This window comes from Netta rufina (assembly GCF_964035555.1).
Source record: "Netta rufina genome assembly, chromosome: 19".
Lineage (NCBI taxonomy): Eukaryota > Metazoa > Chordata > Aves > Anseriformes > Anatidae > Netta > Netta rufina.
In genome coordinates this window covers 12352181-12378650 of record NC_140143.1, presented here as the reverse complement: position 1 = coordinate 12378650, position 26470 = coordinate 12352181, and the positions used below count along the sequence as shown (strand labels likewise).

The 26470-nt window shown below is 43.9% G+C and overlaps 1 protein-coding gene and 1 long non-coding RNA gene across 2 annotated transcripts; one reads left to right on the top strand and one right to left on the bottom strand.

Annotated features, from left to right (window-relative positions):
• The first annotated feature begins 474 nt into the window (after positions 1-474).
• On the top strand, positions 475-14280 carry LOC311216717. Its single transcript, XR_014618961.1, has 3 exons — positions 475-2630; positions 3664-3748; positions 13889-14280. It is a non-coding gene; the product is annotated as an uncharacterized lncRNA (long non-coding RNA).
• Positions 6088-24525, bottom strand: LOC311216710 (myosin heavy chain, skeletal muscle, adult-like). The gene is made up of 38 exons (XM_084298241.1): positions 24304-24525; positions 24070-24213; positions 23821-23977; positions 22186-22213; positions 21979-22087; positions 21779-21871; positions 21586-21649; positions 21396-21494; positions 21186-21289; positions 20971-21109; positions 20152-20270; positions 19910-20059; positions 18937-19107; positions 18191-18500; positions 17977-18044; positions 17104-17191; positions 16892-17009; positions 15267-15390; positions 15040-15176; positions 14500-14755; positions 13480-13722; positions 13055-13231; positions 12834-12979; positions 12644-12734; positions 12174-12563; positions 11901-12027; positions 10638-10756; positions 10043-10239; positions 9445-9628; positions 9193-9358; positions 8896-9020; positions 8430-8738; positions 8060-8263; positions 7656-7781; positions 7391-7561; positions 7200-7304; positions 6964-7059; positions 6088-6355 (listed from the first exon to the last, which is right to left on the bottom strand). The coding sequence occupies exons 1-38, from the start codon at positions 24508-24510 to the stop codon at positions 6200-6202; spliced, it is 5817 nt and encodes a 1938-aa protein (XP_084154367.1). The 5' UTR covers positions 24511-24525; the 3' UTR covers positions 6088-6199.
• Between the last annotated feature and the right edge of the window lie 1945 nt (positions 24526-26470).

Sequence of the window (26470 nt, the reverse complement as noted above, 5' to 3'; positions counted from 1 at the left end):
GATGGAAACACATTGCACTCTGCCATGGAGGAGACCAGAGCCAGTCAGTGGGAAACGTGCTTCAGGGGTGTACCTGAAATCCAGCTTCTCTGGGCAATCTCTGACTTCCATTCACATGCAGAAGTTAGAGGATGACAATAATTCCAAGACAATTCCTGTATAAATACTGCGAGCCCAACTGACCATGGGTGGAGTTGAGGGGAGAGGTAAGGAGCTGACTTTCCTTCAGACTTGGAATGAAAAATACTCCAAGCAAAATTCTCCAGATTGTTGCATATGGTGGTTTGGTCTTCATGCTGAAAATACTTTTGTACAGTGAGCTTAGCCAAAAACTACACAGCCTCTCCATCACGTAGTGCTACTCCCACCTCTGAGGGGGTAAGTGGTGCCAGATGCACCTCCTTACTTTTCTGTCAGTTCAAAAGGGTCCGGTCAGCCACCAACTTTCTGTCATTTCTGTTTTCATTGCTACAGAGCCTGGAGCCCACTGGGACTAGAAGCAAAGCACAGCACAGCCAGAAGAGACAGAATGAGAGAAATCTCTGAAAACAGACATTCCTGCACAGCAGTACTGTGTGGGCGTTGTGCTGGCATTCCCCAGAGAGGAGAGGGCATTCACACATGCTGGAAATAGATTCCACCTCACTTTCTGCAGGTCCTTATGATATGAGTTTCCTTGCCTTGTGTTCAGTGAACATGAACTGAGGCAGACACTCGTGAGCACCAGTGAAGTACAAGCATGGAGCACTGTCAAGGACTGTTGCGTTTGTGGCCCAACGCCGACCACACTCTCAGCTCTGCTTTTTAGAGCAGCAGCATCAACCTTGCAACCTGCCTAGTTAGAAGGAAATTCCACACCCACTGTCTTCTGCTTAGGTCCTCTGCTCCTTCTACCCTGGACCAATCTGAGCAGGACCTCCTAGCTAGCTGCAACGACAGAAGATGCATGGCTGCAAGTCACTGGCCTGGCCTCCTCTTCAGACCCATTGGTCTTCTTTTCTGCCCGGAAAGAAGCAAGCAAAGTCAACCCAGTTGGACCATGTGGAAATCAACAAGGAAAGTTCAAGAAGGCATCTTCTTAGGAGTCAATATGTTTGATGTAAGATTTAACCTTAGCAGCTGGTGAATTCCAGTAGAGAAAAGAAGCTGTTGGTGAGCTCCCCTCTAAGACTCTGAAGGAGCACAGCATCAAGGTGACCACCACACAGTCTGTGCTCAATGCTTCACTATAGCAGCAGGTACCTTTGTTACTGATATTAGATTCCTTTAACCATGCGGCCATAATGAAGCAGTTGAACGATGGACTTCACAAATATTTTGAGGAGATGTATTCAAGGGGACATGATACAATAAGCCATTCCACCTTTCCTAAGCCATCCTGAAGTGCCAGGTGATAACATAAAGTCCTCTTCTTCCATGAAGTTTTATCTGTCTCTTCATCCTCCCATAGAACATCTTGCCACAGCTCATGGAGGTTGCACAGCTGTCTTGAGCCACACTGGACAGCATGGCCTAAACTGACATCAACTAGTTGCGCCTGCTAACCTGGCCATTCTCATTAGCTGCTTCTTTCCCAGGAGCTCCTCCAGCTATTTACTCTTTCCTCCACCAATCCCTCCAGCTATGCCTTCCTTCTTGACATCCACGTCCCCCAGCTGCTTATGCCCTGCTGGCAGCTCTAGCTAGCTGCTCCAATTAATCCCTTTAGCACTGATGACTGAGTTGCTTCTTCAAAGTCTACTGACTGTGGCAAGACCCATGGAGCAACCAGAGAGGAAGAGGTCTGTGCTACTGAACGGGTGTGGTTGAAAGAAGCCAACAAACCCGCACACAAGAGTAACATTTCCTTCCCACTCTGGCACACTGGTCACTTTGTTGGACATGTTCCCAGGAACAGCAAACTACAAAACACAATTCAACCATGTTTCCGGCCTGCCCATTGATTTCTTTTGTCATGCAGTGCTTCCTTTTGACAGTGAAACCTGTGACTGTCGATGACCAGGAAGGTGTCTCTTGGTCCTGCATGCTGCAGGAGGGATACTGATTCATACCAGCCTGCTGACATTCTTTTAGACCTCAGTCCTGCTTCATACGAGGTCTCAGCTTAACCTTTTGATTCTTGGCAGAAAGCATTTACCTGCCCTGGGCCTCACAGAACCTGTTCCCAGCCAATCTGGGCTGGGAACCCCAGATGCTGCTGGAGCCATTGTTTCACTTATCTATTACACATCCTGTTAAGTTCAGTCCTTAACACGTCTCCGATAAAAGAATCAGCCACCCCCAGAAACTGCAGAGGCCAGAATGGAGTCAAACTCTTTCTCAGTGGTTTCTTAAATGCTTATGTGGAATGCTGTTAAACCTACTACTCTTCTGCTAATCCCAGAAACATGGGATAGAGTCTGCAGACCGGGTAGACTGGAAAAAGCAATCCCAGTTGGATTTGCAGCATGCTAGTGTTGTTATCAGCCATGCTGCTGGGATTAGCAGAACATGCTTGTAGAGATCAATGTGCCCTGTGAATTGCTTGTGGATATTGCGACATGGAAGAGTGGCCTCAGGCTACCATGTAGCAAAACAGACTTGATGGAGAATGCTGGTTGCTGAAGTGGCAGCTACAGCAGCGGTAAGAGGTCAGTGTGTCAACAAAGCATCCACATTTCCTTCCTTCCTTCCTTCCTTCCTTCCTTCCTTCCTTGTTTCTTCTCTCCTTCCTTCCTTCCTTCCTTCCTTCCTTCCTTCCTTCCTTCCTTCCTTCCTTCCTTCCTTCCTTCCTTCCTTCCTTCCTTCCTTCCCTCCCTCCTTCCTTCCTTCCTTCCTTCCACACAAAATTTTCCACACAGTGAATTTTCTGCCACGGGGCTAATAAGATGGTGTCTTTTATGGGTGGGGTTATACAACACTTTATATGTGAAAAAATAAATCCGTTATAAACTTCCATTCACATAATGGGTTGGGATTGTGTTTGCTTATCAAAAAGCCAAGGGTCTTAGCAATGAAGCAAAAGCATTTCCAGTATTAGCAGAGACAAGCGGAGTTTGAAAACATCCGTGGCAAGAAGTGCAGCTTTAAAATGGTGTTGTCAGTTATGCTGCAATAATTTCATTAGGCGTGCTGAGAGAGATGTCACCGGACCCAATGGGCCATGTGACAGGGAATGCCCATGTGTTCAGCAATGTTTCTGCTGTCCTCTGTGTAAAAGGAGAGCTCTCAGAAATGCTTGACATAGCTGAACAGAAACGCTGGCACTCTAATCCTTTGGAGGAAAAGTCCTCTTTGCTGTCCCTCTGCTAAGACATGGCTGAGCCTTGCAGCCTGAGTATGCTATGGCCACATTTCTCATTAAGAAGTCTGTTCTGCTGATGGGCATCGAGTCACGTTAAATTAAATACAGGGAGTGTTTTCTCCACTCCTAGCATAACATCTCTATGCCATGTAGGTTAATGTCTATTCAATTTGTGGGTTATTTGGTTAAGACAAAAGCTGTATCGCGCTAGCCCTGAAGAGACAGGGATGGCCTTTTGCCACCTCTTAATCCTGCTCCTCCACCCAGAGACCAATTTCTGCAGGTCTTTGCTGCAAGAAGGCAAAAGGGAAGTGAATGCATCTTTCCTTTAGGGAGTTTGATTTGCAGCTCTTTGTATTGTTTGTGTCTTCTCTTTCCAGCAATGACCTTCTTACCATGGCTTCCTGCCACCTGAAAACCACTGAGCATCTCAGTGGAGAAGGAACAGATTGCCTGATCAGACAGGTAAGCAGAGAGGCTGGTAGAACAGACCTGTCATTTGAAGATGGGTTGCACTTGAATGAGTGTCCAAGCTACACACTCAGACACTTCTTTTGCTCTCAGCTAATGTCACTGGAAGCTATCGTAGTTGGGTAGCAGGTCTTGGCTGAGAAGGTGACCTTCTGAATAGCCTTTCTTTCCATTACCCATCAAAGCAAATGGAAGGCTCCTGTTACAGAGGAGGTGGGGAGGGGAAGAGGCCTCTGTGGTAAGAGGAGGGGTGGAGGCAGGTCATAAATTAATTAGTAAGAAAAAAAAATAGTAAGGAAAAAAAATAGTAAAAAAAATAGTAGTAAGAAAAAAAAAAATCTTACTCCTGAAAAAGAGTGGTGATCAGAAAGATTCTCAGCCACTGTGGCTGTATACAGGCTTGAGTTTTCTGTCTGACTGCTGGACTGCTAAGGAAGGGTGCAATACTGACACCTTTAACTTCAGTGCTTAAAGCATCTATGTGATTCTAGAGAGCATCTGCCAAGTACCAGAAAGGGCTGCGGTATAGGTACACTGCAGAGTATACTTTTGCTGTGGCCAGATATTTTTCAAAGATGTTTTACGCAGCTCTTTTTAGAACCATAGAATCATAGAATGTCTCAGGTTGGAAGGGACCTCAAAGATCACCTAGTTCCAACCCCCCTGCCATAGGCAGTGACCCTGTCCACTAGATCAGGTTGCTCATCCAACCTGGTCTCAAACACCTCCAGCAATGGGGCATCCACAACCTCTCTGGGAAACCTGTTCCAGTGACTCACCACCCTCTGAGCAAAGAATTTCTTCCTAACCTCTGATCTAAATCCCCGCTCTTTAGTTAAAAAACAGTCTCCCTTGTTCTGTCATTGTCTGACTTGTGCAGAGTCACTCTCCATCTTTTTCATAAGTCCCCTTTAAGTACTGAAAAGCTGCAATGAGGTCACCCCAGAGCCTTCTCTTCTCCAGGCTGAACAGCCCCAGCTCTCTCAGCGTTTCTTCATAGGAGAGGTGTTCCAGCCCCTTGATCATCTTCGTGGCCCTTCTCTGGACCTGTTCTAACAGATTAACAGCCTTCTTGTGCTGGGAGCCCCAGACCTGGACACAGTACTCCAAGTGGGGCCTCACAAGGGCAGAGTGGAGGGGGACAATTCCCTCCCTCAGCCTGCTGGCCACTCTTCTGTTGATGCACACAGCATGCTTCTGGGCTGCAGGCACGCACTGCTGGCTCATGTCAAGACAGTAGAGTTGACTTGGGCAAGCTCCTTTAGCTTACTGCATGCGATCCATCTCTGGTCCATGAGGATGGGTACAAGCCCCTGCCAACTTGAATGGTAAATCATCTGTGTAAAGCAGTCCAGCTCCAGCAGGAAACAGTGAATGACTTCCCACCAGGCAGCCAGCCATAAGGGTGCTAGGGTGCTGGTGCCCAGTGGGGGAGACTAGCAGCTAGAGGATCTAACGGTGCTTGCACACCCTGTCCTGTTGAGATTCCCTGCTCATGCTACTAAAGTCTGCTAGGAACTGATCTTTATATCCATGTGGGTTGTATTTGGGAAGGCATGAGTTTATCCTGAGAGTGGTGGCGACATTGTTTGAGCTCCAAGCAGGTCGCATAGAGGAAAATGTATCCTGTGTCCTTTCCAGTTCAAGGTGCAAAAGCCACTGCACTTTTATCACTGCTTTGCCAAGCATCACTATGTCTATCGCTAGCTATCGCTATGTCTAGCACTATGTATGTCGCCTGCTGCCCAGATCAGGTTCTTCAGCCCCCTGAGAAATGCCTCCAGTTAGCCATTATCTTGCAGAATGCCTGGAGGGTATTGGAACAGAGCCATCCTATGACCCTGCACTGCTGTCTGCCTTGCACATTAGGTAAACTCGGGCTTTACCTCTATAGGCTCCTATTCCAAAGCTTTGAGCATGGTCAGAGTCTCTGTCGGTGGTGTTTTCCTTAGATGCTTCTTATTTGCCACACACCTTCTCCATCAGAGTTTCGTCAGCAGAGCAGCAGTGCGTGGGACGGATCTGAACCTGGTGAGAGTGGCATTATGAGTAGCACACCTCGTAATGCCACTTCCTATTAGTTCCTAGTATAGAGGAACAACTATTGTGATTTCTCTGCCTTTGAATTGCCACTTGCAATCTTGCCCCAGTCACTAAGTGATATAGAAGGGATGAGCCATTGGGAAGCAGGTGACAGAAAGCTGTACCGTGATGTTGGTATACAGAGGCTATAACCAAAGCTGTGCCCAAAAACAAATGATGACAGAGACCTAACCAGTAAAAAGAGAAGCAGATGAGAACTAATGCTCATGGTGACCATGTGAAGTAATCTACAGACTTTATTCCCTGTGTATGCAGGGGGCTACAAATCCCAGTTATGGAAAAAGTGACAGAGGGTTCACATTTTGTGCACCCCTCAGGCCACTTTGCTGCCATGTGACATCTTCACTCTTCCTCTTCTATCTTCTTGCCGTGAAACTCCCGGCTCTTTGCTCGGAGCTTGTTGACCTGTGACTCTGCAATGTCAGCCCGCTCCTCGGCTTCTTCAAGCTCGTGCTGGATCTTGCGGAATTTGGAGAGGTTGACATTGGACAGCTCCTCCTGTGTGGGGAGAGGGACTTGGTGGTGAGGAGCCTGGGGCAGGGGTTTCACTCCTCATGTGCCTGGGCCTCGAAGGGCTGTGATGAAGCACAGGCCTCCCGTCTCCTATCTACCACTGCTGACCCAGAACCCTCTCAAAGACCTCATCATCCTCCCTTATTGAGGACCTCACTGTGACAAACTGCACCGGTATCGTGTCACTCTTGAGGAGCAATTTTGTCACGTGGTCTTCTCATTTTGTGTGCTTATTCTCCCACTACTCGGTGCCCAATTTTCCATGTGGTTTATTAGGTTGAGAAAGACTCAGAAACGCTGTGCTGTTACCAGCGTCAGAGATTCATGAGCTTCTCAGTCAATGGACGAGGCCCTTGGGAATTTTGGTCTGACTTCCTGAATCAAACAGGTGGCAGGATAACCCTTGGTTCATCCCCGAGTGCAGCATGCCCAGAAGAAGGCGAGGCCTGCTGACACGGGAAAGAACCACGTGGTCAAGACTGTTATGTCTTTGGAGTTACTTTCATGCCTCTTTCCTTGTATTCGTGCTCATCTCAAGGAGTGTGCTGCTCCGACGGAAGGGTGCGCGTGGCCATTCTCCAAGCAATACTTACAGCCTCCTCAGCTTGTCTCTTGTAGGATTTCACCTTCATCTGCAGCTTGTCCACCAGATCCTGGAGCCTGAGAATGTTCTTCCGGTCTTCCTCAGACTACAGTGGTTGGTAAGAAGGAAAGAGAGAGAGTTGGTTTCCCCACACCACCAGAAAATATGTGTTCTTGGAGTTCATGGAAAAATGCTTTGGCTTTCCGTGAGAAGGGTGTGTCAGCACAAAGATGCCTCTTGCCTTACCTGGTAGGTCAGCTCCTTCACCCTCCTCTCGTACTTGCGCACACCCTTCACGGCTTCAGCACTGCGCTTCTGCTCAGCATCTACCTCCCCTTCCAGCTCCCGCACCTGCAATGAGAAGCTCATGTTTGGAGCTTTCCAGGTGGCTCCCTTCATGACATGCTCCCTTGTGCACAAATACCAGCCCTACGCACCCTGGCCTCCAGCTTCTGGAGTTGCTTCTTGCCTCCCTTCAGTGCCAGCTGCTCAGCCTCATCCAGACGGTGCTGCAGGTCTTTCACCGTCACGTCCAGGTTCTTCTTCATTCTCTCTAGGTGGGCACTGGTGTCCTGCTCCTTCTTCAACTCTTCTGCCATCATGGCCGCCTGGAGAGGCAAAGCAGCAAAGCCAGGTCGGGGCCAAAGACATTTTGGGGGAGGATACATCCACCATCCTCGGTGACAGAGTTCCCCAACTCACATCTGTGATGGCCTTCTTGGCCTTCTCTTCAGCATTGCGGGCTTCCTGGATTGTCTCCTCCATTTCACCCTGAATTTGCACGATGTCTGTTTCCAGCTTCTTCTTGGTGTTGATCAAGCTGGTGTTCTGTGTAACAGGAAGGATAGGATTTGTACTGTCAGATCTAACACCTCCACATCAAGAGTTGAGAGTGAGAGTAACGTTTATGAAAGTATTTAATTCAAAGGTCCTCTTTAGAGCCCTAGCGGCAAACTAGACATGGGTGCCTGGCTGGACTGGTCATGTCACAGCTTTGCTCTTCAAATACGTACACAGCAAGATGCATAGCAACAAGCAAGACACATAGCAATCTCGTTCTATGTTATCTCCTGTGGGCGGGATTCATATCCAGCAAAGTATCTGACCTGGGTATGGAGGAGCTGCACACGCTCGCTTGCATCCAGAAGCTCCTGCTCAGCCACTTTCCTTGACCGCTCTGTCTGCTCCAGGGCTGCCCGCAGCTCCTCAACTTCAGCCTGTAAGAGGTTTGCTCTGCGCTCCACCATGGCCACCTGTTCCTTCAGGTCTTCCTGCGTCCTGAGAGCATCGTCCAAGTGTATTTGAGTATCCTGTAAGAGAGGAAAGAGAGATTATGAGGTGGCTGATCACTGCAGCACTGTTGGACAGAGACATCAGAGACATTTCCTGCTCTTTTAATAAATTATTTGTACAATTACAATGTTGGTGTAACATGAGGCAAGATAGATGCCTACGTGCACATACTTTGCTTTATACCTTTAGCACTGCCTGTGTGTTTCTCAGGTTCTTTTGTGCCTCTGCAGCCACACGGTTGGCATGGCTCAGCTGGATCTCCATTTCATTCAGGTCTCCCTCCATCTTCTTCTTCAGCCGCAGGGCTTCGTTCCTGCTCCTGATCTCAGCATCCAGGGTGCTTTGCATGGACTCCACAATTCTGAGGTGATTTCTCTTCAGCTGGTCGATTTCCTCATCTTTCTCTGCGATCTTCCTGTCAATCTCAGACTTGACCTGGTTGAGCTCCAGCTGGAGGCGCAGGATTTTCCCCTCTTCGTGTTCTAGGGAGGCCTGGACAAGTTAGTAGGAACTGTGAGTAAACTATGGCTTGCTTTCTAAGTAATCTCTAATACAATACCGCATGAAATACAGTTTGTCTTTCTTGCCACATCTGCAGATTTCTGCTCCCATTCTTTCAGTCTGGACACCATTCATTAGCACTGTGTACCTCAGCTTCCTCCAGGGACGCTTGGATTTCAGATTTCTCCTGCTCAATCTGCTTCTTGACTTTCTCCAGCTCGTGGATCGCCTTTCCTCCCTCTGCAATCTGCTCCGTGAGGTCAGAAATCTCCTCTGTAGGGAAGGGTGAAACAAGGCATGGTCAGACATAGGGCATAAAGGGAAAGGCCCTGACGCACCAGGCTGACAGGTCTCTTCTCATCACTGCGGGCACTCACCCGTGTGGAGTGGTGGGTAGACAAGCTTGGGGGAAAGCCTGGCTGGCAGCAGAGGGCTAGGGACTTACGCTGCAAGTTCTTGTTCTCACGCTTCAGCGTTTCCAGGTGGTCCAGGGACTCCTCATAGGCATTCTTCATCTTAAACAGCTCCGTGCTGAGAGAGCGAGACTCCTTCTGGGAAGCTTCCAGCTCAGCCTGTGTTTCCTCGTACTTCTGCTTCCACTCTGCCAGGATCTGAGGAGCAACAGGGTGTGAGTATGGATGTGATGATTGTGAGGAGATGCCCTGCCCAGGAAGCACAGGGCCAGAGGCCAGAATACCTTGTCAAAGTTCTTCTGCTTCTTGTCCAGAGCTGCGCAGGCAGCATTCGTTCGCTCCACATCAATCATCAGGTCTTCCACCTCGTTCTGCAGCCTCTGCTTTGTCTTTTCCAGGGAAGCACATTTGGCGTTGACGGCTTCAACGTGTTCCTCTGCATCCTGCAGGCGCTGTGCCAGCTTCTTCCTGGGAGGAGATGATCACAGCTTCAGGTTAGAGAGTGAAGGGTAGCCAATTTTGTAAGATTCACAAGAGGGCACTTGCCTGCTTAGGGGACTTAGTGCCTTGAGCTGTCCACAGTATTTATTCTGTCCAAGGCAGCATGCCACCTAAAGGGCCTATCGCATCTCTGCCCTAGCACCAACTGAGTATTCAGACTGCCTTAGCTCTTCTAACTCCCTAAGGGTAAGTTTGTCCTTCCAGTCTGAACTTTTTCCACAGCACGCTTTTCATCTTTCTCCCTCTCTGCCCTCTACCACAAAGAGAGTATATTGGTGCCTTCATCCCATTCCTATCTTGACCCATCTTCAAAGACTCCTTCCAAATACCCTTACCAGTCTCAGTCTTCTCTACCCAATCAACATCCCACTTCCCACATACTTGGCCTCCTCCAGCTCCTCCGTGCGCTGAATAGCGTCCGTCTCATATTTGGTTCTCCACTGGGCTACTTCACTGTTGGCTTTGGACAGGGCACGCTGCAGCTCACCCTTGGCTTCCTGCTCCTCCTCATATTGTTCCCGGAGCAAGTCACAGTCGTGGCGAGCAGATTGCAAGGCATGGGCTAGGGCATTCTTGGCCTGTGGGGACACTGGGATTAGTAACCTGGACACACATCTTGAGATGAATCTTGACGATTAAATTGTCATGCACAGGAGAACTGCCCCAGGGAAAGGGCGGGTAAACTCTGATGAGAAAAACGTATAGCTGGGAGATGATGCATCCCTCATAAACGAGTGCTAGAGGATTAGGATGCGTTAGTGAAAGGTGGCCAGGGGACACTGATCTCTTGTTTCTGTAAATGTGCCTACAGATCTGTGTCCATACGGTCTTGGAGGGCATCAGAATCTCATTAAGGGCTTGTGGATGACTTCCTCTAGCATCCAAATCACTATGGTTCCTTCTCTGTATGTTGTGATGAGTATAACTCATGCATTTCTGGGTGATGTGGCTTGCAGGAAGTAGGGTACTTCCAGACCTTTATTTCTTCCTCTAGATGTCTCTTCAGTTCCTCAATCTGTTGGGTAAATCCCTGCTTGCCCCTAGACAGCTGAGAAATCAAAGCATCCTTTTCTTCCACCTGGCGTGAATATTCACCTGGCAAGTGAAAAATACACAAATAAATAAAGTTACACTAACAGTAGAATCATAGAATCATTTAGAAAGACCCAACAGATCAGCAAGTCTAACCATGCTGTAACACTATACTACCAAGTTCACCACTAAACATTTTTCTGAGCATCACATCCATTCATCTCTTGAACACCTCCAGGAATGGAGACTCTACTACTTCCCTAGGCAGCCTGTTCCAGTGCCTAACCATTCCTTCCACAAAGAAATTCCTCCTGTCTTCTAATCTAAACCTCCCCTGATGCAACTTGATGCTATTTCCTCATGTCCTGTCACTTGTCATCTGAGGAAAGAAACCAGCACCCACGTTGCTACAACCAACTTTCAGGTAGTTGTAGAAAGCCGTGAGGTCTCCCCTCATCCCTCTTTTCTCAAGACTAACCAAACCCAGTTCCCTCAGCTGCTCCTCACATGTCTTGCATGTCTTGTTTTCCAGTCCCTTCACCAGCTTCTTTGCTCTTCCCTAAACATTTTCCAGGAGCTCAGTATGTTCTTTGTAGCGAGTGGCCCAAATCTGAACACAGTATCTGAGGTGTGGTCTCACCAGTGCCAAATACACAGGGACAATTGCTTCCCTAGACCTGCTGGCCACACTGTTTCTGATACAGGGCAGGATGACATTGGTGCCCATCTGGGCACACTGCTGGCTCATGGTAAGCCAGCTGTGGACAAGCACCCCCAGATCCTTTTCTGCTGAGCAGCTTTCCAGACACTCTTCCCCAAGCCTATATTGCTGCACTTGGTAGTTGTGACCCAAATGCAGCACCCGGCACTTAGCTTTGTTGAATACCACACAATTGGTTGCAGCCCATTGATCTAGCCTACCCAGATCGCTCTGCAGAGCCTTCCTATCCTCAAGCAGATCAACATTCCTGTCCAACTTGGTGCTGTCTGCAAAATAACTGAGCGTGCACTCAGTCCCCTCAACCAAGACTGTTGATCAAAATGTTAAACAAAGCCGTCCCCAATACTTAGCCCTGGAGAACATTGTAATCTGGCCCTGTAATCTGGGGTTGCTTTGAGCCGTTAGCCCAATTCTTGCTTTGCACCATGGCGTATCCTCCTGATTTGCAGGTTCTGCCATTGCACCTCAGGACTGAGGACGTCTCACCTGTTTCTGTCTGCAGACGAGCTCTCTGAGTATTGAGGTCATTGATCATGCGCTGATTCTGCTCCTCCTTAGTTTTAATCTCACTCAGCTGGTCTTCCAGAGTGCGGCACATCTTCTCCAAATTTGACTAGGTATCAAAAACAAGGAAGGAGAGGAAATGAACTCCTGGACTCTGTCTAATTCTCACAGCAGGATTCCTATAGGAGAGTGTGACTAGTAGATTCAGGCTATGTGCTGTACCTTGGCCCTGTGAATTCTACTGCAATTCTTTACCTTGGCTTTGGAGACAGACTCCATGTTACTGGCCAAGTCATCTATCTCCATCTTCAGCTCACTCTTCTCCTTCTCCAGCTTCTGCTTGACTCGTTGCAAGTTGTCGATCTGCTCCCCAAGCTCAGCTGTGCTGTCTGCGTGCTTCTTCCGCAGGGCGGCAGCTGTGGCTTCGTGCTGCAGCGTGGCCTCTTCGAGGTCGCGGCGCATCTTCTGAAATTCTGCCTCACGCTTCTTGTTCATCTCAACCTGAGCTGCTGTAGCCCCGCCTGCTTCTTCCAGGCGCTCGCTGATCTCCTCCAGCTCCCTGGAGAGGTCAGCACGGTGCTTCTCTGCTTTTGCCCGAGAGGTTCGCTCTGCCTCAATTTCCTCCTCCAGTTCCTCGATACGGGCCTGGGGAAAATGCAAGACCCCTCATACCCATGCCCTCAGATGTCCTTCTGAAGGGCTGAAGGGAAGGACCAGAGTCTTGCCTGCAGCTCCTTGATCTTCTTCTGCAATTGCATACCCAGGGCTTGCTCATCCTCAATTTTGCTCTGGATCTGGCTGATTTCAAAGTCTTTCCTTTGCACAAAGCATACAGAAACACAGCGTTAACATCCAAATAAAACTACCTAATAAATGCACCTGACCCACACTCAGGTGTCTCACAACCACACTTACTTCTTCAGTTTCTCATCCAGCTGCTGCTTATCATTTTCCAAATCCATTATGGTATCTTGGGACAGCTTCAGGTCTCCCTCAAGTTTCCTCTTAGCCCTTTCAAGGTCCATGCGCAGTTTCTTCTCTTGCTCCAGGGACCCTTCCAGCTAAACAGAAAAAGAGCATCAGTATTCTGCCAGCCACATTTATCTCCAGAAGTATCCTGTAACGTTTGTGCTTACATCATCCACTTGCTGCTCCAGCTTGGTTTTTGCTTTCGTCAGTGTATTGACCTTGTCCTCCTCAACCTGCAGGTCATCCAGTGTCTGCTGGTGGGCCTCTTGGAGGGCTTTCTTCTCTTTTGTCAGTTTGGCAATGGTCTCATCCAGGGCTGCCATCTCCTCTGTGAGGTTTTTCACCTGCACGTTGTAAGCAAGCACCAGAATACCGTGTATAAGACTTGACAGCTTGTGTAGGGGCATTTTCATTTGTGTGCTTAGCCAGGAGCTTACATTTATGTGCTTAGCCAGGAGCTTGATTTTTATTTGAGCTTCACAGCTGTCCAGCTGCGATGTTCTTGTCAACTTACAAACCTAGCCCCTTTCTAGGGATGCCAGCCTAATATGGGAGGTCCCTTCTCCCTTTGTGTGACTCTCCATGTGTGTACCTTGTTTTCAGTGGCATGTTTTTCCTTCTCAACTTTAGCCAAGGTTAACTCCAGGTCATCAATATCTTTCTTCAGCTCTGAACATTCATCCTCCAGTTTCCTCTTCTTGGCTGTCAGCTCAGCATTGATTTCTTCCTCATCCTCAGCCCGTTCTGTCACCTCCTTAATTTTGGCTTCCAGTTGGATTTTGGTTTTGATGAGCTGGTCACACCTTTCCTCGGCATCAGCCAAGCTGTCTGCTTCCTGATGGGGAGACAGAGATTTTTGTGGGTTATAACGTTTTGAAGTTTCTGTTGTGTGTCTGTAAGTAGGCACATGTTAAAATGTGGAGGCCATCTGACACTAATGTTAATTCCTTTTTTTGTTTCTTTCTTTCTTTCTTTCTTTCTTTCTTTAAAATGTCTTGCAGAAGTGGTAGCTATGAGAATACCTCATACACGCTTGAGCATCACAGAAAAGTGACAACTCTCAGCAAGGCCATAGATGTGGAACAGTTTTCCCTCACAGACTCAGTATTCAATAGCCTCTAGTTTATAATAGACTCACCATGATCGTCATCATATTTGGGTAGCCAAGGTTTTTCCATTTGTGGGAATAATACAGTGAAGAAAGTAGTGTTTTTCTTGGAGTTAAGAAACTGCCTGTTCCTGACTGAAGCTGAACACCAAGGATCTGTGCATGTGAAGGTAATCTAGCCTTATAGTGTATCTGTGTTCAGGAAAACTGGGTCCTTCTCAGGGTTGCCTTTACAAAGTCACTACTTGGCTCTTTCCGCAGGACAGCAGGGCTGCTGAGTCTCATTTGGCACTTACGCTTATCCTCACTGACTGACAGGTAACTTGCTGAGCCCCTGGCAGTGTTCATAGTTACTCAACTTTAGAGTAACTTTCAGTGTGTGACTTTTTTTCTATTGCAATTTAGTCAGCTTCCCGTAAGTCTCTGCTTGGAAAAACAAACAAACAAACAAAAAGAAGACCTAAAAAAAAAAAAAAAAGAGGACAAATAAATGGTGACACTCACTGCCTGCACTTGGAGCTGAAGGTCATTTTTTTCTTGCAGCAGGGTCACCATTTTCTCCTCCAGCTCCTTCCTCTTTGCCTCAGACTTTGCCAGTTCTTCCTTGGTTTTCTCAAACTCTTGTTTCATGTTGGCCATCTCCTTCTCAGATTCTGCACTCTTCAGCAATGGCTTGATTTTGAAGAACAGCTTCATCCAGGGCCAGTGCTTGACATTCATGAATGCGCGAACATTGTACTGGATGCAGAAGATGGCATCCCTGTAACAAATTCCCCTATGTTAATAACATACCAAAATTTTTAATTTAACACCCATTTACAGAATCACAGAATTTCTAGGTTGGAAGAGACCTCAAGATCATCGAGTCCAACCTCTGACCTAATGCTAACAGTCCCCACTCAACCATATCCCTAAGCTCTACATCTAAACGTCTTTTAAAGACCTCCAGGGATGGTGACTCCACCACTTCCCTTGGCAGCCTGTTCCAATGTCGAATTCAGTGAAGTACCATGTGAATAAGGTACATTTGTGATAAATTTCTACCTCCTCTCCACCATTTTCCGATACTCCACTCTCATCAGGAAGCCCCTGCATCTGGCCTGTGTCCTGGTCATAATCTCTGCCAGCTTCTCATCTCTCATCTCCTCCAGAAGACCTATTAGCCCGGCTTTGAAGAACACCTGAAAAAAAAAAGGAAGCATTGTAGCACATCAGTCTCAGGTCATGTGTAGCAGAGGTACATAGTCTTCGAGCTCAGGATTTGTTTCTACCTTGGTGTGACCAAATCTGTACTGGGTGTGGTCCACATCGATGGACCCAAGGAGCTTCTCTGAAGCCTTCTTGCTGTCCATGAACTGTCCCTCTGGGATAGCGCTTATGTTAAGCACTCTGTATCTGTAGGAGAAAACACAACATGAAGAAATACCTATTGTCAATACCACTACTGCAAATAAACCCCACAGCCTTCTCAGCAGTAGCTGACTCTCCAGTTGAGTATTAGGGAAAATCCACCCTTTCAGGACAGTGTAAGTGACATTTCCATACTGTTAATTCAGAGTCCAAGGGAATCCTGATTCTTATCCATTAACTGATAGTGGCACTTCTCATCATGAACTGATACTGAAACATGTTTAAATTTCCAATCAGTACTTTATTGTAATATTTAGGCATGTTAGGATACTCTGGCTATTCTTAGTAACAGCTCTCATCAGATAGTTTTCAGCAACAGCTGACCATATAACTGGAGTAATCTCATTTCCAGCAATAGAAGATCAAAAATCCTTTTAGAGGCACTCTGTGCATACTAGGTAGAAAAATGTATTTTTGTTCAAATTTTGAAGCGGATTTGTGAAGGAAACCTTATTTTTAGTTACCTCATCATTTTCCAGTAGTACACTACTCTAATGTGATAGTTAAATTTGATTACAGAGTGTATGCACTAAATGGTGTATTAAATATGGCACTTAAAGTAGTTTGGGATATAGAAGGCATGGAACAGGAAAAGACTGGGCAGTAAGGCAGACCAGACCAGACCAAACAAGAATACTCCAAGCTGGAAGGGACCCATAAGAATCATTGAGTCCAAATCCTGGCTCCACACAGAACTATCTAAAAATCAAACTCTATGTCTGAGATCATTGTGCATATATTTATTGAATTTGTCAGGCTTGGTGCTCTGACCAGTCCCCTAGGGAGCCTGTTCCAGTGCCTGATGACACTCGATGGGAAGAACCGATGGGAAGAACACACAGCCTGACCTTCCCGTCAAAGCTCCATGCAGTTGCTGTTACCAGAGAGAAGAGATCAGCACCTGCCCCTCTACTCCCCTACTCCCCTCACAAGGAAGCTGCAGACTGCAATGATGTCCCCCGTTTAGTCTCCTCTTCTCCAGGCTGAATGAACCGAGGGACCTCAGCTGCTCCTCATATGTCTTCCCCTCTAAACCCTTCACCACATTTGTAGCTCTCCTTTGGACACTAACAGTTTTATATCCTTCTTACATAGTGATGCGTAAAACTGCACACAGTAGTCAAGGTGAGGCTGCCTCAGCACAGAGTAGAGTGGGACAATCTCTTCCCTCGACTGGTTATCAACACCATGCCTGAGGCACCCCAGGATATTTGGCCCTTCTGGATGCCAGGGCACACTATTGAACCATATTCAACTTGCCATTGGCCAAAACCACCAGATGCCTTTCAGTGGGACTGCTCTACAGCCTCTTGTCCCCACCAGTGTGTACATATATCCAGGATTTTCCCTTCCCAGGTGCAGAATCTGGCACTTGAATTTGTTAAATTTCATATGGTTGTTGATTGTCCAGCATTCTAATCTGTCAAGATGTCTCTAAAGGCTTCTCTACAATTGAGGAAGTCAACAGCTCCTCCTTTACTCTTACCTCTGTTTGAAGTCAGCATATAGGACTCTGCTGGGGAATCCTTTCCTGCAAATCCTGATCCCTTCCAACACTCCATTACACCGCAGCTGGTGTAGCACCAGTTCATGTTCCATAGCACCTAAAAAACACCACCACTAGTTAGTATCCTATTGTTTGCTACTAAGGAGAAGAGCTTCTGTGGCTCAAGTTTTCACCCTGTTGGATCCACCTACCAGGTGTTTTTGTTTCATTTGGGATGATGCAGCGTACAAAATGGGGGTGAGTGCTACGTAGATTTGTCATCAACTTGTTTAAATTCTCCTGTGAAATTTCAAGGTAAAGTTTAAATCAACAAATGAGGAATCTGCATCCCTGAAGTTGCCAGTATTTCAACTATGGAAAGCAGTTAATCATAGATTGTAAAATTTCCATATTCATGCACAAAAGCTTTCATTAGTCTTTGACTATTGGGCATTGCTACTAAAACGAATAATTTTGTTATTTTGTCATCGTAATTTATTTATTACAAAACCTGAGATATACCTCATTTGATACCGTAAGGCTCATTGCTCTGAACACATTTGAACAATCTCCTGTGCCTGCTCTCCTGCATCAATATATTGGTTAGGCTTTTATATGCAATAAACTTAAAGTTACCCTCTGCCAAACTTAAAATTACCATCTCTGTTTTTCAAAACTATTCCATTACTCACAAATGTTGCATGGTAGCAGTGCTGAAAATATTCAAAAATCTAAAACTCCCATTTGGGAAAACATTCTGAATTTTGTGCAATTGCTGGAAGAAGATGCTATGTCACAACTTCAAAATTAACCTACAAATAAAGATGTATGAAAGAAGATCTGCACAACAAATATTTTGAAAGAGTTTTCATTCCATTTTGTTATCTTAATGACAGAAAATTATTCCACAATGGAAAAAAAAAAAAATCACTTCATCATTTAAATGGAAATAAATGAATCTATAGTAGTAAGTGGATCTGGATCTCTTCAGCTGTAGCACTTCAAGAGGGTATAACTTCACTTTTCACATTTTAAGTTCTCTTTCTTCAAGTAAAAAAAGACAAAGTGAAGAGACCTGTACTTACACGGAAAAGAGCTGAGACAGTCTGGAAAGAGGAACCCTTCTTCTTGCCGCCTTTTTTGCCACCAGACTCTGAAAATTAAAGAAAATGAAAACTATGAAAATATTGACGTTGAGTATTACAAATTATAGAATAGAAAAAAGGCTTTAAAGATTTTTTTCCTTTTTTATTTCCCTTCAGAATTGTCCCATGCTGAAAAGAATTTCACAGAGCTGACCTGCATCTGCTCCACCATAGTTAGCAAAGAGTAAGGCCAGTGTCTTCACTGATGATTTCTGGTACAACCCAATGACGGTTTCATTCAGGGGGTCCTTGTTCTTCTCAAGCCAGCCAGTGATGTTGTAGTCCACTGTGCCAGCATAGTGTATTAGGGAGAAGTGGGCCTCAACCTTGCCTTTGGCAGGCTTGGGCTTCTGGAAATTGCTGGACTTGCCCAGATGCTGGTCATAGAGCTTGTTCTTGAAAGAGGTGTCAGTTGCCTTGGGGAACATGCACTCCTCTTCCAGAATGGAAAAGATTCCCATGGGCTGGAACATTTTACAACAAAGAGGAGGAAGAAAGAGAAGAGAAGACATCACTTGATTAAAAAGAGGGTAGAGTCAACAGAGAAGGTTGATTCTGTGCTTTTCATGACCTTAATCAGAGAAAATTAAGCAAGGCTTGTCTTTTTTTCAGCATTTTTGTAAACATCTTTGCTTACAGAAAAAATGGTAAATACAAGATTGCTAAATACCACATTCCCCATAGAATGTCTTTACTGGTAGCTACACGACCGTATTTATTTAACTTTATTTTGTAATCTGGAAGTACTTTCAGGAAAAGTTCTGAAATCTCAATGGGGTCTTTAAAAACACTTCTACCCTATTGCCACTTTCACAGGGTATGTATTTGAAAAACAAAACAAAACAAAACAAAACAAAATGTGGAAGATCCAGCATTAATGCACATGAGCAGGAAGGATACCTTCTCAATCAGCTCAATACAGGCAGCCAGGTCCATCCCAAAGTCAATGAATGTCCATTCAATCCCTTCCTTCTTGTATTCCTCCTGCTCCAGCACAAACATGTGGTGGTTGAAGAACTGCTGCAGTTTCTCATTGGTGAAGTTGATGCACAGCTGCTCAAAACTGTTGAACTGCCAAATGCAAAAAAAAAGGATATAACATTTTCAAGGTGCAGCAGTCAGAAGACTTTTTCCTGTGGAATTCTAATTCATCATCATATGTCTCTTCATACAAATACAAGTTCCCCTTCCTGTCTGTTCTCCCAATAACCCTTCAGTGGGACTGTACTTTAATTCTGAAGATAAAAAGAGACTTCTAATACATAATTAACATATATTTTCTCTGTTATCCTTCTTTTATGAATACAACATGTATTCTTTAACAATGATAATTATCCCTTATCTCTTTGGAATCTCTTAATTCTAAGGCATATTTTGGTAAATCATTTTCAGAACAATTTCTCCTATCAAAACAAATTTATTAGTAGACTCTACTCATGACAATCATGAAGACTGTCTCAGTTTGCTATTGAAATATTTTTATGCTCTTGACTTGGTGGCTGTAGATGTTTCCATCCTCTGGTATGGAAGCTTTTGTAGTTCTTTCAGTAACTACATAAGCATTTCCTAATCTCTTTCAATAATTTCTTCACCTGTGGCCCATGTAACTTTGTCACAGATTTCTTTCCTTTTTCTTTTTTATTTAAGCTTAATATTCTTGCATGCTGAGTTAGTAGTTGCTTTCCTATTAAGATCCAATTCTTCAAAAAGTTTGAAAATTTCTTTAACTGTGAGACCTCTTGATCATAGTATTTTTTAAAAAAGAAAGAACACAAGTGTATTATGTCTCTGACTGTTTTTAAAAAATCTTTTAGAATTTTGTTAACACACATTTTCCCCACTATGAAGCTGCTGTGAGATTCTTGTTCCTTACATCAAAGATCTCAAAGCCAGCGATGTCCAGGACACCAATGAAGTACTGTCTGGGTTGCTTTGTATCCAGCTGTTGGTTGATGCGAACAACCATCCACAAGAACATCCTCTCATAGACAGCCTTTGCTAGAGCACCTACAGCATTGTGAACCTAAAGCAAAGGGGAAATGTTACTTTACAGAGAATGTTTTAAAAAGATTAACTCTCTAAAGAGATGTTCTGAGCTATAACCAATAGTTTTACCTGCTCCACAGTTTGACCCTTGGTCACGTATTCATTTCCAACTTTGACTCGGGGGTAGCACAGGGCTTTGAGCAAGTCAGCTGAGTTCAGGCCCATCAAGTAGGCAGCCTTGTCAGCAACTAAAAGACAGGAGATGTAGAAAAAAAAATCATTTAATAATGTCTGGAATTTTATAAATGGGGAAGTCTCTCAGAAATTACTCCAATGTTTAAAATTCTTGAACTGCAAATCTTTTCATCTAATATCACAGGGAGTATATACCCCATGAAGGAGAGCCATGAAAGCTAATGGTATCTTTTGAAAGTAGTTATTGGTAAAAAAAATTATCCTTGAATATTTTCACAAAGATTATAAACTAAAATAACTATAAACTAATAAACTTATAAACTTCAGATAATTGTAACTTTAAAACTACATGAAGAATACAACTTGGCAGTTTAGTCAAACTGTAAAAGAGCACTTATATTTGAATAGGCCACAGTCTGTGTGCCAATAGATGCATGATTCTAGAGCCCCTCTATGAACACATGAAAGCTGCATTTTGAAAAGACTTGTCAAAAAGCTCTGTATGCTAAATGGAAAATGTAAAAATGCATGAACCTAGCCCATGGAAAGGAAGGAGTGTCATTCGATAAAATAGTTCAGAGATCAAAGAATATGCTTCACAGTTTCATGGACACTAAATGAAGCATTCCTTACTTTTCACTTCATTGAGTTATAGCTTTTCTCCTGACTAAAAGGCATCTTTCCTTCTTAAAAAGGTATCTTTCCTTTTTTTTTTTTTTTTTTTTTTTAATTAGGAGAACAGTTCTTAGGGACCTTCTGTGCCATCTGGCTCTGCCTGCTCCTCTCGCTGTTTCTGCTTGAACTTCAAGTTGCCATAGTGCATGACAGCCCCTGTCAGCTTGTAGATGGCAGTCTTTTCATCAGCAGTGAAGCCCAGGATGTCAATGGCACTCTGCAGTAAAAGCAGTGAAGTAAAGTTATTGCCTAGTGGATTTAACAATTAAAAATATTTTCATTATAATACTTACATCTGTAGCCATGAGCTCCTCCTGGTCATCAATACTGGGAACAGTGACCTCACCTTGACTCACAAAGTGGAAATCATATGGGTTGGTGGTAATGAGAAGCATGTCTGAAAGCAGGAAGAAGAAGGACACAGGCTTAGTTCTTTCAGCTAGGTAGTAGAGGGAACAGCTGCTCAGCAATCTTCCCCAAAAAGATATATTGATCCTTCCTACCAATCAGCTCTGGCTTCTTGTTGGAGGTAACCTGATAAAATATGTGGTAGCTTCTTTCTGCCTTGAGCTGGAAAGTGACTCTGGACTTCTCCAGCAGATCTGGCAAAGCAGGAAGAAAGAGCTAGGAATGAGACAGCACACAGAGGTAGGAATTTAGGAAGGGATGTGATCATGCCAGGATGTCACTTACAAGTTTCAATGTCAGCAGAAGCCAGTTTGCCTGTGGCCCCAAAGTGAATTCTGATGAATTTGCCCTGTTGAGGGGGAAAAGAAACACTTCAGCCTGGATGGATACTTTTGACAGTTCCTTATGTGGAATACCACTAGGTGCATCACTTGTCTTGTAATGGGAGGGAGGGATTTTGTCCAAAGCTACAACTCACAAAGCGCGAGGAGTTGTCGTTCCTCACAGTCTTGGCATTTCCAAATGCCTCCAGCAGTGGATTGGCGCTGATGATTTGATCCTCAAGAGTTCCCTACAGAATAATAATAACTATTAGTTAAACTTAGTTATACTTTTCAAAAATGAGTAACAGAGGAAAACATTGTTTCAAGCCAGTATACTGCCAGTGTCTGCCAGTACCTGCATTTTGCCAGGCTCCTCTTTCTTTTTCTCCCCACTAGCTGCAATTGTTGCAAAGTACTGGATGACACGCTTTGTGTTCACAGTCTTCCCTGCACCAGATTCTCCACTGCCAAATGAAACAGTGAAGCAGAAAGAGTGTAGTCAGGCAGCAGGTCCCCTGGAACAGGGCAGCCCCGTGGGGAACTGAGCAAGAAGTGTACTTACGTGATCAGGATGGACTGATTTTCACGGTCTGCAAAAAGACAGAGAGTTTTCTCAGTGCTTCTGAATTATAATGAAATCAAGATCTATGAGAGAAAGTAACTGGAGCTTCCTTAGGGTGCAGGAACACTAGATAATCAATTCCCAGATAAAAGGCCTGGGAAATTAACACTTAACCTTACCACTTAAATTTAGCACTTTCAGGATTTTTTGAAGTTCTCCCCATTAAAATATGATGTCTGATTTGGACTGATAGAGATAGGGGTTTGGGATAAAAAATGCTGGCTTCTTTTTAAGAGGATTCTGTTTAAATCATGATTGATGTTTATGTATATGAGAAAAACCCAAACAATATATAGATAGATAATGTTAATATGATTAAAGTGATTGAAAAAATGTAAATTAAAATGAATAGAAACTTTCTGGGAACTCAAACTCCTTCCCAGATCAGACCAAAGGCCCTCCTGAGTTTAAGGATTTCTTGAGCCATGTTTGGTAAAATTTTATGTAATGGTTTAAAATGGACATTGCATGAATTCGTCTTCTTACTTTATTCATTAACATAGACCTTTAGGGCATATGTTTTCTTTGAAAAAGAATTTCCAGAACTTAAGTATATTTTATGTGATTTTTTATTCCCTTTGCCTTTTTCTAAACATCTCAACTGATAGTTTGTTTTGATGCTTTGTAGTTGCTTTACTACAAGACAGAACAGAAGAGTAAATCCTTATCCTACTTTCTATACAACTATTGATTTTACAAATTTCTGTCATATGTACCCTCCATTTTCTCTTTGCCGTCTTCAATGTCCTTATCTACTTACTTGTTATTCTTAAAGAATTTATTTCATTTATTTCATGTCTTTGAGCATTCTTTTGTTAACTTTCTCCAGTTCTACTATATCATTTTCTAACATGGAAAAATTAGAACTGTCTACTTTATTTGAGATCTGAATGTTCCACTTTTTCACAGAACCTCATGGTACTACTGCTATTTTGGCTCTTTTCCAAATGATTCCTACTGTTCATTTTGTTTCCTTCTGCCCTACTGTGCACTGAACCAAAGAATTACCCATTGTAAGCCTGAGATCTTAAGAGGTAAAAGCCATTTCTTAGCCAATCATTCTACCAATCTTCCATTTTCCATTTGTCTTCTGCCTCTTAATACTACAGGCCCTAATACTGCCTTCATCTCTGGCAATCACCGTTACCACTTGGGGTTTTAAGGCAGTAAAAAGCATTGATAGTATACTTACTTGGATTTGGAACTTCAATTTATAGTGATACTTTCTTACTTCCTGACATGGATAGTATGTTAGTAATGTTTGATTCTATACTTTATGTAAAGATACCTCCCTAACACTGCTGTAGCATTGTTTGTTCTGTTTTCCATCAAACTTTTTACTCTGCAATTACAAATCTAAATATCTAGACTTCCCTCTACAACACTCCCAGTATGGTCTCTGTGCCATTGATCTCATTTAAAGATGGGTATTCAAGTTCACTAAACTTACATACATGGTACATACACAACTTCATATGTTGAAATATTTTACATATATCTGCAGGAAAAATATATATTTTTTTTTGTTCTGAACTTCTTACTACAATATAATTTGGAGGGAGATCAAGTACTCACCATTTAACATAAACTGATAGGCGTTGTCAGAGATGGAGAAGATGTGTGGAGGGGCCTCCTGGCGCTTTTTGCCTCGGTAGGCCAACACCACCTCTGGGTTGTACACCGGCAGCCACTTGTAGGGGTTGACGGTGACACAGAAGAGACCTGAGTAGGTCTGCGAGGAAGGGAGACAGCACATTGGCTTCTGCTCAGCCTGGCACAGCAGGCCTTCCAGCTACCCAAAGGAAGAGAGCTGCTGGTACTTACATAGATCATCCAGGCTGCATAACGCTCTTTGAGGTTGTACAGCACAGCGGGCTCGTGGAGGTGGGTCATCATGGCCATGTCCTCAATTTTATCATACTTGGGAGGGTTCATGGCGAAGATTTGATCTTCCTTCACGGTCAGAGTCTGCCAAGGAAGAAAGACTAATATATGTTAGCTAAGAGCTTAGAATGGAAATTAATTACTTGATGTTCTCAAATGTTGCTTTTCACTCACTTCTCCTGCTTCAGTCTGGACAGTGACCTTCCCTGATTCCCTGCTCTGGATTGTCCCTTTTACAAAGGATTCCTTAGGATGAGCCACAAAGACTGATGACTTGGCATCAAAAGGCTTGTTCTGGGCCTCGATCCTTTCCTTCTCTGACTTTCGGAGGTAGGGAGCTGCCTCCCCAAAGACAGCCATCTCAGCATCTGGAGAGGTCATGGCTGCACTTTATTGAAGGCACGTCAGTAGAAGACTCTGAGGGGAGAAGAAGACAGTTTCCATCAGTTAGACTATAGTTTTCTGTGCTAGTGATGAAATCTCATAAAGTTTCTACCTTTCTGGTATTTAAACTATTAATATTTCAATAACATTGTTATTTCAATAACAGCTTATGAGAGCTAGTTTTGATGTGAACATCTAAGTACCAACATCCTACTTAAGGCTGAGACAGCTTCTAAATATCTTGAGTCCTCTAAGCATGAACAGAATTTTTAATATTGATTTTTCAATTAGTGCACGTGGTTTAGTTGCCATTATAAAATTGGTATATTGAAAAAACAAACCTAAAGCAAATCTGTCTTTTTTCTTGTTGGTGTTGGGTTTGAAAGTAGAAAATGGGGAGTCAATATAGCACAATTATGTCAAGCTAATTAGCCGAACATTTTGGCACTGTAAGGATGTTGCATGTCATGACTTTACAGGTTCTTAGTCATAGGTTGCTAGCATATTAACAAGTTGGTAACTTCTTATGTTCCACTGTACTTCAGAGAGAAATTTTAAATTGGAAATATACCATGGAAAATTGATTGAAAATTCCAGCTGACAGAAGCAACCCCTTCTGGAAATGGTTATCAGAAGCAATCCAAATGCAATGAGACATGCAAGATAAAGAGATACTGCTCAGTCTCTGCAGTCCTACAGAACCCTGACACTTACCTTGAAACTTTCAGTGAGGGCAGGGCGAAGTAGTCCCAAGGAGATTTTATAGGGTCCGGTATGCAGATGCTCTAGATTCTTCCTCTTTCTTCGGTCAAAGCATTTTTGGCCAACCTTCTTTGGCAAAGCATTGTTTGGCAAACTTACCTAAAGACATAATTGTCATTTGATTTGACCAGATATAATTAGAAATTTTTTATATCTTACCAACTATGTGGCTATATCTACTATAAATAATTTGACAAGAGAATTAAGGAGGGAATCTTGATCAGTTAAGGCACTTGGGGAACTTGAATACAGGACTTATGGATTCTGATGACATATTTCCTGGTGACAATCTGATCCATCCAAGACATTGTTTGGTACATAGTGCTGCAACAATTCAAACTATACAATGTAGGCAATAGCATTTATCTTCTCCATATGATGCTATGAGGTTTATAGAAGTACTTGAAAAACAACAGGTAACTATGCCAGAAACTAAAATTCATAAAACTCATTACTACTGAAACGAGGTATTTTTACTGAAAACAGGAAGCCAAAAACTTACCATAGCTCAGATTACTTTGTGGACACTATATTAACTCTTGTAATACAGTTTGTGTAGAGCTTTTGAGATGATTTCCAAGGTCTGAACATGGAAACAGATGCAGATGGATATATAAAGATGCTGTATTTCTCTGAAAAGTGAGATATCTAAAGACATTATCTATGTCCCTAGTAATGAAAAAGGAGTTGAGAATTGTAGCAGTTATTATATAACATGAGAACAGAAGATCAGAAGGTGTCTTCTAATTTTAACAGCTAAAAATCACAGCATCTCTAAATGAATGTAAAAGTAAAAAGTATATTCTACTGAACAAAAAAAGATGAAATTCCTGATTTATAGGGTTCAGCCACAAGAAATATGTAACAGCTGTTGCTTGAGCTGTTTTGAATTGTCTCAGGCCTAAACATGTTCTTCTCCTGGTCGTTGGCATTCTGGTTATTAAAAGAGGTCAGTGGAAAACACAGGGACAAAGTTAGAAAAGTGATGCATAGAATCTGATGTAATATCTAGAACCAGGCACTGCCCTGTGCATGATGAACTTATTCCAAGGAGCCTCTTGCACTGCAGCACCTGTTTTTTTGGTGCCTGGAGCCCAAACCCAGAACTCATCCAGCATAGGGAGGATGATTGTGACACCCTGTCCAGGATGATCTCAGAGTAAGCTGGTGTGAAACGGCATGCACAGGGATACAT